Raw genomic sequence first — 19705 nt, 5'->3', positions numbered from 1 at the left:
CCTTTCCATCACTCAGTAAATGAATGGACTGCTATTAAAGATTTCCTTTTTCCTCTTCCATTTCAGAGACATTTATATTTTGCATTTCCTGTCTGACAAAGAAAGGGCACCGAAACAGTCCTGTATTCTGAAATGTTTGTGCTCACCTGCCAGTGCTCTTCCAGGTCTCTGACTTGCTGTCTCAGCTCTTTTAGGCCAGTCAGAGCTTCCGCTTCCCTTAGCTTCACCCCAATCAGCTCCTCTTGTAGTCTTGCCACATTGGTGTCATCTGGTAGAGATGTGTTCCTCTAAGGAAGGCATGTAAGGAAGGTACATTTTAAAACTGTAGCGACAGGTGCACAGCTAGATCACATAATGATACTATGTGCTAGCTGAAATTAAGAAAATGCAATGTCTAAGGCATGTTACCTTCTCCATATCAAGGATTTTGTCTTGCATCTCCTTGAGGGCACACTGGGACTCTGCTTCCTTCAGTCGGGCCTGAACAAGCTCTCTCTCCAGCTGCAGGACAGACTCCTCAGAGTACCTAGGGGCTCCCTTCTATAACCAAAAGAACAGGTGAGTGAGCAGAGTCCACCAAAGCAGGGCAACATATATCGATACATATGTGTCCACAATGTTGGCATTTAATGAAAAACAAAATATTCAACCTCTGCTAATGTAAACCAAAACTCAGTATGAGTCCACATACATACTGTGTGTGTATTCTTCTGGTAGAAATACACCTCAATGCTTCTTCACACTCCATCACAAAGAATTCAGTTGACACCAACCATTCTGTCTTTTACTTTCACATAAATAATTCATGACTGCTCATTGTGAAGCAAGATAGCAAATTATGTAAAACATGGTAATGCCTACACATTACCATCTGGAATCCAACCATCAATAATTAAGAATGCTAGGTCAAGAGATATGTTATATGAACAGGCTGCCAAGTGTGACATCTACCAGCCTGTGAGACTGCTTACAAATCAATTCACTCAAGCACTGTACATAGTGGCTAAACTGTCTTGTACTCCATGTTCCAATTTGAATTCATGCATGCCAAAACAGATCATTACCCAAAGCCGATGTGCAAAGTGAGAAAAGCTCTTGTCTGCCACTGCTTGGATTTTGTTGCTAGGCATTATGTGCCAACAGGGCAGGGGAGACAGATAACCATGACACATCCAAACTCTAGAGAAAACACAGTCTTATTGGTCCAGCTGCCAGTTCTAGCACACCACATAACTAAAAAATGGTCAGTCTGAGGTTCCAGCGCTGTGCATCACAAACTGATCTGGGAAACATCCCAATCTGAATGTCACAGCTCGTGTCACAGACTAGGCAGGATCTGAGTGTAAGCCTTAGCTGTAATCACCACTGCATCCTGCCAGCTGGGGACTCTGTGGCCCTCCTTACCGCTTGTGGCTGCTGCTGCTGCTGGAGCTGCCTGATGGTTTTCTTGGCCTGCTCCAGCTGAGCACTGGCCTCCTCGCTCTGCTGTTTGACTGTGGCCAGCTCCCGCTTGACCAGGTAGTTCTCCTCTGCCTCCTGAGCTCGAGTCACTTGTCCCTTGGGACATAACCAACCGAGGAGGGAGTGAAGTGAGCACGACAAGAGGTGAAACGAGAGGGCGGAGTGGGTGGGCAAATCAGAGAAGATGTGGGATTGGGTTTTCTAAGGACATGCTTGCTTTAGATCTAGTATTGAGTGATTTACGTTTTAATTCCTTACTTCAGCATGATCTATGAGTCTCTTATTTTGTCTGACATGCTACAATGTGGTATTCCATGCACTTATTCAAAATGGTAATCAGCTATTATAATCTGCTTTTGCCCTTCTTTCAAATAATCATTAGAATTCATTAGGTCCTGCATTATTACTGTGCCCTTTATTGTGATAATCATAAGCATGCAATGCTAAAAGAGACAGAGAGAAGGAAGGAGGAAGGTGCAACATAAGTAATAAAAGGGTAAAGAGAAAATGAGGAGTATACCTGGATCAATCTATCTGCCAAGGAAGCACTTTCCTACAAAACAGAAATATCAACAAGAGACAGCAGAGAGAGAGACAATCGGGAGGACAGATTAAAGCACACAAAAGAACAACTGATTGTTTTAGAGAAGAAATGCAATGTTCATTTTCCCTCTTGAAATATTGGTTTACAGACTGTTGAATGATGTTAACATTCAGGGGTAGAAAAGGAACATTGCATGCAGGTGTGGTGAAAAAGGTGCAAATGAGCTGGTGACAAAGTGAAGACTAAAGCGGTTGTGATAACACAGTGAAAGGTTTCAGACAGGAAACAGCACAGGACAGCTTTAGTTAAAGTTGAGAGTGAAGTATGGTACAACAGCAGCACTTGAAAAGTGTTAAGGAGCATGTTACACGTGTTGTTTACTGAAGAGAAGCTGTGGGCTCTGATGTGGTTCATCCAAGCTTTTTGAACTGTTTCAGTTAGTGAAGAGTTAAAAGGTTCTGGAAGTAAAGTGAAAGAAACACATTGGAGAGCAGCAACCTCAAGCTTGTTTTAAATAACGGACTTGTATAGACCACAGTGTTCCTCCTTGCAGGCAAACGCGATGTAGCAGACACCCTTGCTAGCCATGGCAGACCTCATGCATGGTGCCTGTACCTGGCAGCAGTAGTGCCCATTCACAGAGACACAAAAAGGTGCAGAATGATACAAACAGTGCAGCGTGGCATGCAGTGCTTTGTATCCACTTGAACAGCATCAAGCTGCCACTTTCCTTCCAAACAGGCTCTACTTCAGTTAGTGGTGTCTGGTGAATTTTAAATTTCACTATATGAAGTTATTCAAGCCACACAGAAAGTCACCATGACACCGAGACAATGTGAAGTACAAATCCAGCTTCTGTTTCTGATAGTAACTTTATATACAGTCATAAAATTCACCATACCACTCAATAATGGTTTATCATGATGATGAACAATCTTCAACTAACACAGCCCAGTTAGTGCAAGACAAGACTCCATCATTAGGAGGAGATGCATGACACATGAGCATACACAGCTGGATGGGTTAATGTAATGTTGATGAGCAAGGAGCAGTGTGAGATTGGTTTTGTCTGGTGACAGAGGACCTGTGACAAACACTAATGCACTCACTTTCTCAAGTGTGTCTATCCTCTGCTTCAGGAGCCTGTTCTCTGTCCGCAGCCTCTGCACAACAACAACGCCATGTCAAACAGAGACACCATAATCAGCATTGGTGAACCATCTAGACATTTCTGTATCATAGTTCAAAGTTATCATTGTAAGCTATCTCTATTCACCTTTATCTCAACCTGTTCCTCCATCTCTTTAGTTTTGATTGTAGTGTATTCTTTCTCTAACCTGAAAAAAATGAACAGAGAATTGTTGAAGACGTCAGTGTCGCTCATCAAATAAAGACAAGGATAAATTTCTTATCATGAAATCTGTAAATTTGTTTTCCATGCCTGACAATATTTATGATTTAATTTTGAATAATGTAAATATGAATCAAACATTTTAATTTACAGGGTTGTAATTTTCAAAATATTTCAAGAACATTTCATAGAAACACCTTTATAATTTGGTATAAACTGTCTATAAAATAAAGGGTTATACAAAAGTTATATCTAAATTGATTTTTAGAAATAATAATAATAATAATAATAATCACACAATTCATGGCTGAAATTTTAGTATAAAGTTATGAAACACTTCAGAGAAGTTTAAGAGTTGATTGTAAAGTAAGTGATGGATGTACAGTAATGCATGTAAAAAATAAATGCTTGAACATAAAAAATGGGTGGGGGTGGGGGGTGGGTATGTAATGAGAACATGACAGTTATGCTTACTTTTTCATCTTCTTGGCGTTGTACTTGACTTGATAAGCAGCCTGGATGACCTTATCTGGTCCACTGTCAAGCTGGTGTGGGATGACTTTCTGAAAGTGCTGGAGCACAGGAAGGAAACAGAGGCATGCTAGGTTCCACACACCCATAAACCAGCTGCTTTCAAACAACTGTGCACACTCATGTCTTAGTCAGGTGTTTTTCTGACCTAAAAGCATTATCTCCAATGAAAGCATATGCACAGGTACAAGTTGGGAGGATACATGTATCAATTAAATGGGTGTGGTGGAGGTTCCTCCCCTGAGGGCGCTGCACATTTAGCACAAGAAACCGAAGCTGCTTGAATGACCAGGAGGTCATGGTGATATATACCTGTAACATTCCCTCCATGTCGAGCTGGATGAGTTCAGCCTGGTTCATCTGAAGGATGGCTAGTCCCACACGGAAAACTATCTCCAGACCCTGAGGAAAGAAATTCCAAGTTATCACTGAGGAGTCACCTTTAGAAAGCACATCTGTGATAGCTAATGTAATGTACTGTTACAGGAGTAATGTTTGTTTTCTCCAACAGGTGGCACCAATGGATAATCTTTCAGAGTCAACATCATCTACTGTGTATTTCATATATGGTCTACGTATACCACTTCTAAGTGAAAACACTTGACATTCATGCAAGGGTTTACTCTTCCTTTTTTCAGATTTCATATCTGCATTTCAGACAGTTTGGCTGAAACTCTGGCTGAGCCCCAGAAACATACAATAAGTATAACAGCGAGATAAAAATTGGTAACAAGCAAAAAATCCCAAGTGTCAAACACAGAGCCGTGAGAGTATTTCCTGTAGAGAGCGAACAAAGGACTATAAATGCAAGCTAAATAAATAGAATGACAAATATGCAAAGATAAAAATTCTTTATAGACTGATACATGTAAGTACACACTGGATATCATTCAAAGCAGGTGATAGCCCCTGGGAGCAGCCACGGTAGTTCCTTTTAACTGACCTCACACATGAAGATATCAAAGATTCTTGTGGCGACAGGCAGGGGAAAGGAGGTGAGGAAGATGGTGAGGAACCACGAAGAGGCATACATGGAGGTGTGAAAGCTCTGAGCCTGGAAATGCATATGCAGCTCTGGGAGTTGCTCCTGTGAGGAAAAAAAAAATCATACAGATTCACACTATTACTACTGTACATGACTACATTTTTTCAAACTGTCAAAATACCTCCCAGCAACCTTTCACTGCAGAGTGTGAGGTAACTACCTGGATCATGCACTCAAACTGGTACATGCAGAGTCCCAGCTCAGCCATACTGGGTTTGAAGAGCTCTCGTAATCTGTAGTCCTGCATCAACTTCACAAACACACAGAAAGCCTCCTCCTCTGGCATCTAGAAAAATACCAGCATGAAATCAAACCTCAAAATCTGTTTCGTTGTTCAGTCAAACATGTCAAACTATTTGCTCAAAGCTGGTGAGTCAATGTGTTTGTGCATGTGGTGAAGATGGATTATTACCTGCATCAGAAGCAGTCCTACAATGAATGCACTGCCTTGACAATAGCCAACCTCTCGGTCCACCAGAGAGTATGCCTGAGGTGAGAAGAATTAGCTCGGAGTGAGTGATGATCAATGACGGTCAAAGGAGCACAAGTTTCTACAACAGTCCACTGAAGATTTACTCCACTGACAGTTTTTACTCTGAAAGTGCTGTTAGCTCCAAATACCTCCCTGTGTTATCTGTACACATGATTATCAGTTTATCTGCATACAATCAGGTTCCTCACACACAAATGAAGACTTACCTTCATGACATTGAAAAGCACTTCTTGGCCCAAGCTGTCCTTCTCCTTGAAGAATTCATGTTCAGGATAAGTGCGGGCAATGTCTCTGCGAATCAGCTTCTCACAGGGTGACGTCATCTTCAGGAGTTCTGAGTACTGATCCTTTATAGGCATATTTTGGGCATTGCACAACAGCTGCCACACTATTGCCCTAAAGTGGTGAGGAATCCCTTTTCTGACAAGATCCTATGGGAGAAGGAAAGAAAAGGTACTTTTTGAAATTGATATTAGTTTATCTTAATTTTAGAGGCATTGATGAGGACACAAAGACATGTTGTCATTCATTTTGGAATGTGGATAACAAAAACAATGCATGGCCAATGTGGATAACAAAGGATGCAATACTGTAAGAAAACAGGCTGGTCTCATGGTGGAAATAAAGTAATAAAGCAACACCTGTATTCTTACAAAAGGATAGGGCTATGGGCGTGCACAGTGTGCATTTAATAATGATACAGTTTCCACTGCCAAATACAATCTTGTCAGCGAGGTACTTGGTAGTGTGATTTGTTTCTATATAATACTGCTGATACAATTTGATTAAGCAATTTCCTGTGCTGACAGGGAACACTGATCTTTCCTGCTGTGATGAGAGTGTGCATAGCCGTGTATGTGTGTGTGCATCTGGTCAATCCAGGGTGCATCTGGAGCAGAGGTCCACCCACACAGGCTTTCAGCAGGGGATCCCTCTTTCCTCTCAGAGGTCACACAAGACAAACCAAGTACTGGAACAATGCACCGTCTCATATCTTGACTATTTTGTGAACAAAAGCTGCTTTCTGAGTCATACCACTACTTTAGCTACCTTTCTTTTCTATTGCCACTAACAGCTGACAGGCTCAAACATGGATAAAATGGATATCAGAAATCTAACATTTAAGCAGATATCCACTAAACTAATCAGGTTTCTCTTGAACAGTAGTAGGTCTTGATGAAATATGAAGTATTGAAAGGGGTTTTGCTGACAAGCAGATAATACTCAAGGTTCCTTCCTTCATACAGAGTTTCTGTGCAAACCAAGGGGAAGAAAACATCACATTTGTGAAGGCCTCAGCAGTTATGATTAATATCCCAGGCAAGTTGCACCCATCTGGTCATTACTACTTCTGTTAAATTACATAACAACACCCATGTCTGTTCACCAGTCCTTCGCAACACTTCCCCATTTTACACACACAGTGACAAGAAATACAGAAACCCATCCCCTGCAGAAGACATGGGCCTTTTCATTCCATTTGCATAATCTTCATCAACAGGTTCATGCAACAGCAATCCAATGTCCACACGTTTCTGCATGAGATATAAACAATGGGCTTCAAAAGTGACAGACTATGAGAAAGGCATAATTATGGGTGCAGAGCTTGCAATTTTGAGAGTCACCCTGACTGTAGAGCTTAGGCCTTTCACAATAATAACACCAAGGACTTATTCAAAATTTGGAACAAATAAAAAATACCTTGATCATTTTTGCTGACATCCATATTGTCCATTTGTTTACATGCATGTCTTGTTTACATACGAATGTCACCAACATTTTAGCCAACATGATGCAACTATTAACAGCAGGATTTTCACTGCTATTATATGATTTGGATGCAGGGCTTTATAATGGTCAGAGTCTTTTCACAGCACCAAAGTTGAATCAACAGAAAAAAATACACAGAAGCATGTTTTGTTGTTATTTCTGGTGGCACTGCTTCTATTCTCTCATCTGGGTCGAAGTTTCACCATGGGCCAAACTCAGGCAGCTCCTTAACACACATGGCCATGGTGAAACAGGTGAAGTGAAGATAACGTGTTATTCTAGGCTAGAATAGAAAGTTTGGAAGAATAAGTCCAAATGGACTTGGTTTCAAAGCCACAGCTCTGGTGTGGGAACATTTTGGGTTTAGCCATAGCATCTATCTTTAGTTAGCATATGAGGCCCTCAGGGGATATTCGTAAACTGTAGCATCTGCAATGTGGGGCATTCAGGGAACATCTTAAAAGGAACATCTAAATTGCAGCTATAGAAAGGGGTTACATCCTCCCCATCTAAAATGCATAAGTCTCTGCATGCACATCAGTCATAAACCACATCACCAACCACCACAAGTAAATTTGAGCCAGTATGTTGACTTTATTATATTATTTATGTTTTATTTAGGATTTTCACACTGCAATTCCTATATCTTAATATTGTTAAGAATTAAAAGTTGATTTATCTTCAAAAGAGTGTACTTGCATTAAAATGCTATTATATTATCATTATATCAGTGACATAAAATGATCGTAAAATTACAATCATTTATCACATATTTGTCATTTCTGAGACACTAAATCGCTGCACAATAGTAGTTACTGTGACAGGCCTAGTTGAGCTGCTGGACAGAAATACCAATGCTGAGAAATGAATAGACCAAACGGATGCTTCCTGTTATAGTACTATGGCTTGAGGCATTCAGGTGACAAGACGTTAATGAGCAATTCATATTTGCAACTAAAATGCAGCAGCAGTGGAAAGGGCATCTACCCCTCAAAACCTCTGCAGCTGCACCAAGCAGTTGAACATCAGGAAACTACAGGTTCCCTGCTGAGTCACTGCCATGACTGTGTGGCTGTTATCAAGTGGTCCAACATAGTACTCTGCAGGGTTTTCTGCTTTTATGGTCATTGTGTATACACAGATTTCTACTCTACATGTACAGTTTAAATTAGACTACCAGTGACAGTGACTGGGCATACAGTTATTACAAGACTTCAGAGAGTAACTGTAGAAACAAGGAACCTAAAATTAGCTTCAAATGTCAAGAACTAAAATAACAAATTCAAGGACAACACTACAGGGTCACTTAGAAATTATTTCTGAACCAAGTAAATATTAAAACAGATAGGGCCATAATAGCATTCAGGTCACAGCGTGATACAAATACCCCTGAAGAACATGTGTATCCCAAGAAAGACCATATAGCCTAGATTTGAAGTTTCTTACTAAGTTTAAAGCCATTTCACTGCGGAAACAGTATCATGGGAGCCCCTGTTAAATGGTTATCAAAAATGCAGACAAAGATGAATGTCTAAAAAGTACATTTATAAAATTACTCCACTGCCTAAACCTCCTCTTCAGCAGCCGGGTCAAATGTGTCACAGTAAGCTCTTAATGCAGTCGTGTTTCAGTAAGCTCTTAAGCAGGTCTGCACGAGACTCTGCTGTCACTTCACAGGTAGTCATGTGCACTGGTCTCACCTTGAGCTGCTTCTCCTTCTTCTTGCGCACCTCCTCCCACTCATTGACAATTCGTCCCCAGAGAATCCACGAGTCCTCCTCCAGGTGGGAGAGGTTGGAGGAGGCGGAGGAGCTGGACACGAGGGAGGAGCCACTGTTCCGCCTGGAGCCATTCATGGAGCGTAGCGACTTGCTGTCAGTCTCCAACAGCCTGTGGTGAAGGTAAGAGGATGGATGTACTGTTAACTTTTCAAAAACTACATACAGACACAACAGCATTTTTATTGTGAGGTTGATAATTAAAAAGACAAAACTGATTCATACGTGTCTTCTCACATGACATACAAGAATATACAGGTTAGAACTGACAAAAACAAAAACATTTAATTCTGCACAAAAACTGTAATAAAACTTATATTAATGACTTGTTCAGACACTATTTGTTAATGTTTTTTCCTAGCTTTGTATGCTCCTAATACACAATGTAGAAATATTCAGGTGGTGCAACGTTTCTCTTATTAATACTATTATTATTGATGCTCTCTAATCACCTTGCCCCCCCCGGGAAACCAATCACACAAAGTAAGTTTGACATCCAAACAAGAGCAAATAGTACTGACTTGCTCTGGCTTCCCCTCTCCAGAAAAAAAGCAAAACCATACTGTACATTACCAGACATAAAAGGGTGTGTTAGGTGAATTTAGGAGTGTTAATGTGAATTCTGCTACATCTTAAATCACTGCCAGACAATTTGAAAGCCGTGACTGAGGCGAACAGACAGACCACATCCAGCATTACAATTCAAAGTCGCCCACATTCTGGGGCAGAGCTAAAAATGAAAGCGCTTATTTATAAAGCTCCTTTGCACTGATGTATTACAGCTTTGTGAATGTAAAAAGACCAAACGCATGGTGGCAACTGGCTGTCAGAGTGAGAATTAGCAGTCCGTTAGCAATTAATTCTCCTCTCCCGAGTCAAGCCTAAAAATTCACACCTGATTCAGGAATTGGCCTGACATTGAACACCATCATCGCTGGTAAAAGTGTAAAACAGCTGGCCCTGGTATCTAATGTTCATCAGCAGCCATCAACAGTCAGTGTGATTATAAACAGGGAATTTTGCTACACTCTTAATTGATGTAAGCCCCAGAAATCCTCCATTCAAATTCCCACAATAACAAACATGGTAATACTGACATTAAAAATAATTTGTACTCTGATTGAAAGACATGTATCAAAGGGATGTAAAAGCACTTCTACGAAGGACGAAAGTTGGCACTCATTTAAATTTTACTGGCAGCTGCTTTAAGTGGTTGAAAAAGAGGCTATTCAGCAGAGGTCAGTAAAATATTCCCTGACTCATTAAGTCTATTTCATTGAGTGTTTTCATCCATGGTCAACATCTGAAGTGGCTTGCTGGGGGACGAAAAGCTTGAGCAATGTATTTTTAAGCAGGTTAATTTTGCACTGTATCATTCTTATCAGTTTGTCACTGGGGTTGCTGACAGAGTGACCTGATCAAGGATCAGTGTACAGAGAAAAGAAGCAGTGGCTCCCAACCTGTGCAGCAGAGGGGAGCTCATGACAGACACACAAAAGCTCAGACACCTGATCTCGGAAAAAGGCTGGGGCCTGTCCACTGGAGCCTGTGACGTCACCGAGCGTGCTCCTGGAGCTAGGCTAGGGTTACAGCCAAATTTGGGTCGTGTGGGAGGGAGTGAAATGGATGGCCAGAAAGACGAGCCTGCAAGAGAGCTTCTTCTCTTGTGTTCCGCTCTCACATAGAGCTAAAACGTGAATAAAAGGAACACCTTTTAGCTACACTTTAGCAGCATTTGGTGGCTTATCAAGCTTTTAGTTAGTCTGTCACAAATTGTTACACTCACTGCAGTACCAGCCTGTGCTACACATGAACCTGAACATACTTACAGCTCTGCTAATAATTCACTAGTAGTCAAACACAGGTCTGAAGCTTGAAGAATACAAAATACATAAAACTAAAGAAAGTTAGCTTTGCTCAAAAAGTATTTGCAGTGATTAAAAGGAAATTTTGATTCAATTTTGAGCTAGGACAAAAAGCCAAACAATTAGAGGCACATTCTCTGTGAAGAATGTGACTGTTATAACATCATAGCTTCAATTTGCAGTTCATTACAACAGCAAAACAAACTATTAAATACTATAAACCTTACCAAGATAAACTCATGATGTATTCCTCATGTCTCTGGAATTCTGGAGCACTGGCATGCCTGATTTACAGATTGTAGCAGTTAGTGTGAGACTTCCCTGTCTGTGTGACGCTACTGAATACTTGTGCCTTTTTATCTGCTCTGCAGGGTACAAAGGCCTTACCAAACACAGAAACACTTGCTATGCTAGTGCAGGATGCATCATCAACACGAATGCCAAAGTCCTCCCTCCTGTTGTTGCACCTGTTTTGTAAACACCTTGATGACAAAATGGTAGGATTTGGTGGGTTTGGTGGTGATTAGTATGATGCCACAGAGTGGTTCAGAAAGAAGATGCATGTCAGTCAGAAGGAAAGCGTGGAAGGAGAGAATTTTGTATTGTAAAAGGGCACAGTTGTGGTTCTATGTGCTGGGGTGGAGGCAGGGGTCAAAGGGCAGACTGACTATGAGCCCCTTGACACAATGCACTTCTGTTCACCAGATGGGAGTCAGATCTTTACAAAGGATATTAGGGAGAAAATGAAACAATTTCCTGGTTCATTTTGATCCCCAGTCCCCTATTGAGGAAAACATCACAAGTGTCACTTGGCATACTGGAGCAGTGACTGTTGTGGGCGTACCAATGAATCACTGACCTCTTTAACAGAGCTTTGCTGTCTTCTTCGCTGGCGTTAACTTTGACACAGTTCCAAACTCTGAACTGCATGCTTGGTTTCCATGCTGACACAGAGTGCACTAGCCATGGGTGAGAGTCACAACAGAGGAAGAATTTACAGAGTTGGCAAGAGAGTAGCGCTGCGTCATCCTCTAACAGAACTTCAATCTGATGTGAACAAGGAACACCCCAAGGACAGCACACTGTTTACCTCTCAATTTACAACAGACTCTTACTTGATCCAGTATTCAGATAAACCTATCTACAAATAAGCTTGCTGTAATGTGAATTTTTGGAGCTACAACAAGCTCTGGGGCCTGAAGCAAGAAGTAGATTTAGTGAGTTATTTGATCACCTTTGTTAAAAAACCCTTCCCATCACAAATGCAGTACTCTACTATTTAAGTTGGTAGTTATTTAAGTCATTGCCCATTACCACTGGATGAAACTGTGCCAAAAGGGTGCTGCAGCCTTGAGCACAAACCAACATATACACACAAGTAAAACAGTCAGTCTGAGTCTATATGGACTGAACTTCTTCAGTCTACAGGGTTAAACACCCTAAAATGACAAACCAACCAATAACTGACAAAAAATGGCCGTCTTCAAAAAAAACAAAACATCCTTTTCTACACTGAAAGCATGGAATCCTCCAGAATATAACAAACCAGAGGATTAAATTTTCTTCCATTAATATTTTACTCTTAGTAATCTCAGCTTAGTTAGTTGGCATGTAACAACCTGTTGGATGTCTCTCACGTGTCGGTGTGTGTAGGTCAGGAGGGGGATGGTGGGGATGACTGGGAGGTACAGAATGATTTTATGGCTGTCAGAGCAGTGCAGGTATGTAAGGAAAATAAATCATAACAAAACAATGCTTCAAATGCTAACTTGAAACTTTGAATACAAGTATGACAAATCAATATTCAATATTGTTAAAAAATATAGATATATGTGGATTGTGTTAGTATGTTAGTAATTCTTTTAGTAGTATCTACGTAACGTAATTAATAATCAAATAAACTAATAGCTCATGAGAATATCACTGTAGTCTGCACAACAGGTCAGCATCAACTGCATTTCCTGAGGAACTTTAACTTGTTTGGGGTGTGTCGGAAGCTAATGACACACTTTTTCACTTTTCTGAACACAGTATTCTGTCTAGTGCAGTCTGTCTGATAAGAACAAACTGCAAAGCATGATGGATGTCCAGTTATATCTTAGGTCCAAACCTGTTACGCATTTCTAGTCAGAGGGTTGAACATCCATCCTACTTTACTCTGTGCTAGGTCAAACAAGGTATAACAGTTATGTTATCATCCATACACTATGAATCAAGGTTGAACTTTTGCACTAGTGATGTCTTAGATGTTCAAGCTGTGTAGTGATAATGTATATATAACTGCTAATTACAGGCTTGAGTAGTTGGATATATTCTTTTATGTTTCTGGTTTTTAATTGGCAGCCTTTATGCACACTGTATTTCATCTTCTGAATGTATGTACATTTTCTTTACCCATCTACTGTTGGAGTTTTCCCTTCAGGAGCAATCAAGTAAGAAGTTGTTAAGCACAGTTTTCTAATATTATGTTAATATTTAGGAAGAAATTTTCGTGGCAAGCAAACTCTATCTCTGTTCAAAGGATTTGTTAAGCAGTGTAGCCTTACATATGTCTCAATACAGATCGTCATCAACAAATTTCATTGTATGTTTACATGCAATGAAGCAACCAGAAGAAAATATCCTACACTCTTCCAACATGTGAAAATGAACTTATTGCACGTTTAGAAATGGTCCAAAAATATCCAAAAAACCCAAAACAGCTTAGTATGATTTTTCTATCAGTCAAACAATATTCTCTGTCTCAGTATAACTACAGTGCACATTGTATCAACCCAGCCTTTCAAGAAAGTCTGTTCTCTACCACCCTCAAACACTGTAAAGTTGATGGACAAGTGAAGCTTTTGACTCAGACTGCTTACCTGTTCTGCTCCTCAAGCTTGGCGAGAAGTTCCACATCATCAGGACTGAGTTGCACTGGTGAGGATGGTGAGAGGGCGGGCGAGGACAGAGACGTCGACGAGGAGGTAGCAGTGGTCTGCAGGGACGTGGGTGTGGCCACCTGGCTAGCCATCTGACTGACCGTGTGGGACACCGAGTTCTTCACCCATGAGAGAGTAGAACTCAGCTTACCAGCAACTTTGTCTGTCGCCACCTGCAAAGAATAGAGAATACCTCATTCAGAAATAATATCCCAGTAATAACACTTAGCCTTTATTTTTAGCAACTGGTTTTAGTAAACATTTCTCACCTCTTCATTAGACACACTCTAACATGAATTAGAAAACATCTTCTCTCCATGCCAATTCTGTGAAGCTTACATTTTACAATGTACTGAAAATATTTATTCAAGCCCCTAATTCCTAAATTTAGAACGACAAGACTGCCACCATTCTTATTTAGCAACTACTGATTGTCATTACATCCCATCACTCTCTTAGTGCTACATCATCAGTTTTGTTAGAGCTGCATTGGTCGCACAGATCTAGTAGTCAGTATTTGCTGGATCAATAAAGGCGCTTACCTTTCAAACTCAACACTGGCAAGTAAATTTGTCTGTGTCTGATACCAAAATCAATACTTTAAACGACTTGGTTATTTTCCAATAAGAGCATGTTGCATAAGAACTGAATGACAATCGTCAATTGATATTATAACAATTCATTAAAAAGGAAAACGCTCTATGCAGGGTTTTTTAAAACTGATTTGTGTGACACATTTGATTACATGTAACTTTTTCCACTACAAAACAGAAGTACAGCCCAACATTCTCTGTCAAGTCATTGGTAATATTTAAATCTTATTGAGGAAGAGTTTCTTGTGAACAACAGGCCACAATACCACGAAACACACAATGAATGTGTCGCTGTTACAATGTTACAATAGCCTGCTACTGTTAACTGACACACATATTCTTCTAAGATTTATATTTCACAGAACACTATTGACAACAGCAAGACAAATGACGCATACTCTGTACTACCACTTTACTATTATTAAATGCTTGCTGCATACCAATGATGTTTTTTTGTTTCTAAATAAGGAAAACTAGTTTAAGTATCCACCTATTAACAACCTACAAAAGGCTGCCTGCAGAGAATCTTCTATACATTCGTACCTGCTATTTCAAGTGGTCCAAAATCATTGGCTTTCAGATACTCCATGAGGAAATCCAGCATGTATTCATTAAGGGAACAGCTTAAAAATATATATCAAGGTTAGATGTCAGAAACAGTTTCCTGAAAGTAATCCACTCTTCTGAACCTTCGACCGGTTTAATGACATACTGCCCTGTAGTCATATGCTGATCATACAGTGAGGAAGGGTCAAAGTACTCCACAAGAGATAGTCTTTCTTAAAGTCTCCTGTTGAAATCAGTGCACAACAGGAAGTGTATCTCTGTCCTCAGCAGAAAGAAGTTCCCCTCACACCTGAGAAAAAAACTGAATTCGTCTTCAGTTTCAGCCCAGCAGGAAGTCTGGATACTGCAACCAGGAAACCAATCATTTTATGCATCTTACTCTATAAAAATGATGAGTCATTTTTCTGTGTGTATCAGGTCTGCAGCGGGGTGAAGACATAAAGGAAAAGGAGAGAAAAACAAAAGGAGGTGGAGGAAAAGACTGTGGTAAATGTGGTGACAGGAATGTGTTACAGTACAGATTCAAAATATGCTAGCTATGCTCTTTTAGCCTCCTGTGCACAAAACCATAACTGAGCAACTTTACTGTTACCACACAACACAGAGATGGACATAAAGTTAACTGTCTTTCATTACCTTATCAGTATAAAATAATGTGAGGTTAATCTGTGTTGGACACTGATTAAAGCAAATACTGGCTAAAATATCAACAGGTAAATACAGAAAAACTTCAGAGACTAGCACTAGTACAGTTTTATTATAGCTAATATTACAAATTACATTCAATGCAATGAATATAAGTTAACTAAGATATATAATCCTGACCAATTTTCTTGTCACTTTAATTCTAAAATTAAAATTAATACAGCTCTGCTAGAAAACATTCATCTTTGCAGCCCTGCTCACACCAGGAAATCATCATGGTTTGGTTGATGATGAATCTTTGATGGAGATGTTTCAGTTTTCTCTCAATTTAGTCAAAGAAATCTATGTATGAATCCAGAAAAGTAAAAAAAAACAAAAAACAAACAAACAAAAAAAACCTTTATTATACACTAGTACAGTAAAATCCCTATTATTTATCCTTTTCAATATGAAATGTTACCACATATACTTGGTAAGGAATTTAGCATTTTTAAATATACTGCAGAGAAAAAATTTAAATCAATTAAATATGTTTTCATTCGCGTATCAAAACAAGGTAACATATTATATTGCACATTCTCTCTCAGGAGTCTCTGGGTATTGCCTGTGCTAGGTCTACTCTGACATGGAAGAGAAACAGGAAGTGGGTGAACCAGACTTTTAGCTGTTTTTGTGACAACACCCTGTTGCTGACCTGTTACTGTGGGGGGGCATATTTACATACCTCCATCAAAAGTATGAAGTTAGAGCTAAACTAACTGAAACTCAACCTATAGATCCCACAGGGCAACTGCAGTAGATCAGCATGGCTGGGTGATGCCATGACACCAAAAGAAGGCAACGTTCACCTTACAGAAAAAAAACTGTATTGTATATTTTTGCACAAAGTACAATTTCTCTCTACAAGGTTTCTCAAAAAACAATCACTCACACACCCAGTAGGTGAACCTGAAAATGCAGGTTACATCAGTTTAAGTGGGATACTTAAACTGTCATTAACACAAATAACAGGGTCCACACCAGTAACAGACATATCCTTATCCTGAATAGACCATCCAACAGCTGTGTGCAATGTAAACTCTTATTCATTCAGATGTTAGTCAGCACATTTTGGCACTGTAACAGCCAGCAACAAGCTTACAGTCTAATTAATTAATCCATTCAATGACTTTACATATCACAAAGAACTGACAGTGTTAATACTGTGACTAATTCATCTGAACAACACAGAAAATATAGCACATCTAATCTTCCTTATAACCACAATTAATCCAGTTAATTACAACTGCAATGAACTCACAAATTATAACATATATCAGATTCATCAATCAATGACATTGCGTGAAATGAATGATATGTTGCTAATATATAGACATTTAAATTGCACTCCCCAATATAGACTACAAATGATCCGGATACCTTGCTCCAGAGAGCAAGTATCGTATTATGAGCAGGACAAAAATTTAATCAACTCAGTGAGGACAGGGGAAGCCCATGCTTAGAGAGATGCCGGTGTCCAGGTGCCCTTAGAAGACACTCGGTCTATCCAACCCAGCCAGCTGAGCAAGGCTTTCCTATAAATCCTGGACACAGAGATTGTTTCTACTTTTGTTTGCCAAGGGACTCAAAGGGGCCCTGAGAGGCAGTGTGCATAGCTAATGAAACCCACAGCAAGGCAAGAAGAAAGCCTCAGCAAAACAAGTTCAGGGAGATTGGGGAACTGAGACCAAAGGCAGAAAAGAGAAGCATTTCCTTTCTCCTAATTCAAAATGCAAAACACCCACAGTGCTGTAAAAAGGAGCAGGCAAAAAGACTGTCACATACTCTTAAGCTAATACAGATGTAGAACTACAAGTTCCTGTCTGAAAGATTAAATTTAGACAAATTTATTTCACCTCTCTCTGTTTTACTCATCATGTATGTGTCTTTTCTAGGCAGTGAATCAGAACAAACTTGTCTGGCCCAGCAGGAGAGACCATGGCCATATAAAAGGGAACACACTGGTCATAAGCAGTGTGAGGGTATTAAAACACAGCCCTGACATACAATAACACCCTCACACTGAGGTGGAATGGCCTTTCACTTCACACACAGAGGGAAGCTCAGATTTTCCCAGTGTACAATCAGCACTTCAATGGCCTTGCTGAAGGGTACTCTTCATTATGCAGCCACATAATGAGAGCTCCAAATCCTGGTTAATATTTTACATATGGCACCACAAACCACCCACTGCAAAAACTTGATTTATGGTCATATAGTAAATTAAATGTACTGGCATCAGCCTAGTTTCAATCAATAATGCAAACACTTACATTTCATATTGTTCTGTAGGAGTGATAGATGTAACTACCAGGACTCCGACTGATTGTTATAGAGCCAACTTTTAAGCAGTCGTTGAAACTGAGTATAATCTCCATTGGGGGATATGATCTGTGGTCTTCTACCAGCTATTTCTACATCCCTGCCCCTTAACACAGTTTTCACATTAATTTATTCCTTTATATGCAGCAACTTCAAACAGTATGTAAACAGATTTTGACTGGCGATATGGTCCAGATGTATAACAGGCCTTTTCACAGAAGATATTTCGGTATGTCACTGTATTAAAATCACAGGTTTAACTGACAGCATGAACGATAGCTTTGTTTCATTTATTTTCCATAGTTCCAGGGTTCAGTTCAGTGTATGGTGATTCAATAGCAATACTTTGCAACTACAACGGAACAGAGTCATTGTTAATATTAGTAATGACAGCTGTGCTTCTCCTGCATTGACACGTTAAAATGCCTTATTAAAAAGGCCTCTCTAGCTCTGATTCCTGAATTCATTTGATTTTGACAATGTAATGAATGACTGTAATGCCTTTGGGCATTTAAATGTTAAGTCGACACTTAAGCTACATTACAATATTAAAATGATCATTCGGTGCAATACTGATATTTTTCCCAACTAATGCACCCTGGATATACCCATATATGATTTAATTTAAAAGATCTCTTTTCATTTGCACTCATGTAGCTTAACATCTGCCACAGAAGCTCATTAAAGTCATGCAGCTGTTTCTTCTCCATTAACTTACATATATCCTATAAGTGACAAAAGATTTATTGTGACTAGTGCATGTTCCTCGGCGTCTCAAAGTCTATGCTGAGGCAGAGGGTCGGATTAAAGCTTGTGAAGCATTCTGTTATAACTTCAACAAGTACTGACAAGTGTATCTTCTTGACATGGCCACCTTTAGTCTCATAGATACAACTTGGAGAGAAAAAGGTGAACTTGCTTGGGTATTACTCACTTGTAGTTGGTGTTGGGCACTTTTTGATGCCTGTGTCTATTAATAGACTACATCTAATTTTCCCGGCTTACTGTGTGTAATGCTGCGAGATAACAGTATGGAGTGCTGATTTCCAAAACCCCACTGACTCCCTGCAGCAGCAGGCCTACACTGGCCTTTTTGCTTTCTCTCTTACAACTTTATCCTCACATACCGACCTGGCGTTGTTAACTGTAATCGATTTCTGTCAGGGGAGTGAGTGGCACTTTCCGAAGTTGTAATGGCGTTAAACTTTGGTGGGTTTATCCTCACTGTATCTCTGTTCACAGAGCTGCGTTGCAGTTGCACCCTGGAGGTCACTTCTCCGCGGTCTGAGTTAAAGATATCCTTGGCTTGAACACAGCCAATGCTACTGCTGAGCAGTTTAAATCCTCTGCTTAGGCTACACATCATACTCTCAGCCTGGCAGAAACACTCTGGTTTACAGGCAATAAACAGAGAGGACCGATGCGATAGACACAGAAGATGTTACTATTCCTTTTATGGCTCGTTGGTGTTGTGTGCTGAAATGGAGATCCAGCATCAAATGCAACAGCATGCAGTGTAATTCTTCCAGAAAGCTCTAACGTCGACAACCTCGACGAGGCTACAACTGGGTTAAAAAGCTAACGTTAAATAAATACGTTAAATCGGCATTAGCAAGCAGGACAAATGTCTTAACTTTTACTGTCTGTTATTTTTAATCCAGGCAATAGCCGGGGTCCTTTGCAAACCAATTAAGAGTTCAGGAGAAATCATTTATCACAAGTGTCAACACTGACACGCTGTAATGTAAGCTAATGTCGCGACTAAATGTGTAGGAGTTAA

At 39.9% G+C, this 19705-nt stretch overlaps 1 protein-coding gene across 1 annotated transcript in view; it reads right to left on the bottom strand.

The window, feature by feature from the left end:
* Window positions 1-19705, bottom strand: part of evi5b (ecotropic viral integration site 5b) — a 39093-nt gene that overhangs the window by 19001 nt on the left and 387 nt on the right. The window contains exons 2-15 of the mRNA XM_051077223.1: window positions 13700-13932; window positions 8896-9085; window positions 5632-5856; window positions 5345-5419; window positions 5093-5218; window positions 4831-4974; window positions 4200-4289; window positions 3831-3928; window positions 3282-3342; window positions 3115-3168; window positions 1982-2014; window positions 1405-1557; window positions 409-540; window positions 147-287 (exon numbers count right to left, since the gene is read on the bottom strand). Coding sequence (XP_050933180.1) covers window positions 147-287; window positions 409-540; window positions 1405-1557; window positions 1982-2014; window positions 3115-3168; window positions 3282-3342; window positions 3831-3928; window positions 4200-4289; window positions 4831-4974; window positions 5093-5218; window positions 5345-5419; window positions 5632-5856; window positions 8896-9085; window positions 13700-13851 — 1674 coding nt within the window. The 5' untranslated portion in view covers window positions 13852-13932. The remainder of the gene's footprint in view (window positions 1-146; window positions 288-408; window positions 541-1404; window positions 1558-1981; window positions 2015-3114; window positions 3169-3281; window positions 3343-3830; window positions 3929-4199; window positions 4290-4830; window positions 4975-5092; window positions 5219-5344; window positions 5420-5631; window positions 5857-8895; window positions 9086-13699; window positions 13933-19705) is intronic.

This window comes from Lates calcarifer, linkage group LG17, assembly GCF_001640805.2.
Source record: "Lates calcarifer isolate ASB-BC8 linkage group LG17, TLL_Latcal_v3, whole genome shotgun sequence".
In the NCBI taxonomy this organism is placed as follows: domain Eukaryota; kingdom Metazoa; phylum Chordata; class Actinopteri; family Centropomidae; genus Lates; species Lates calcarifer.
This window is presented reverse-complemented; position numbering and strand designations above follow the sequence as displayed.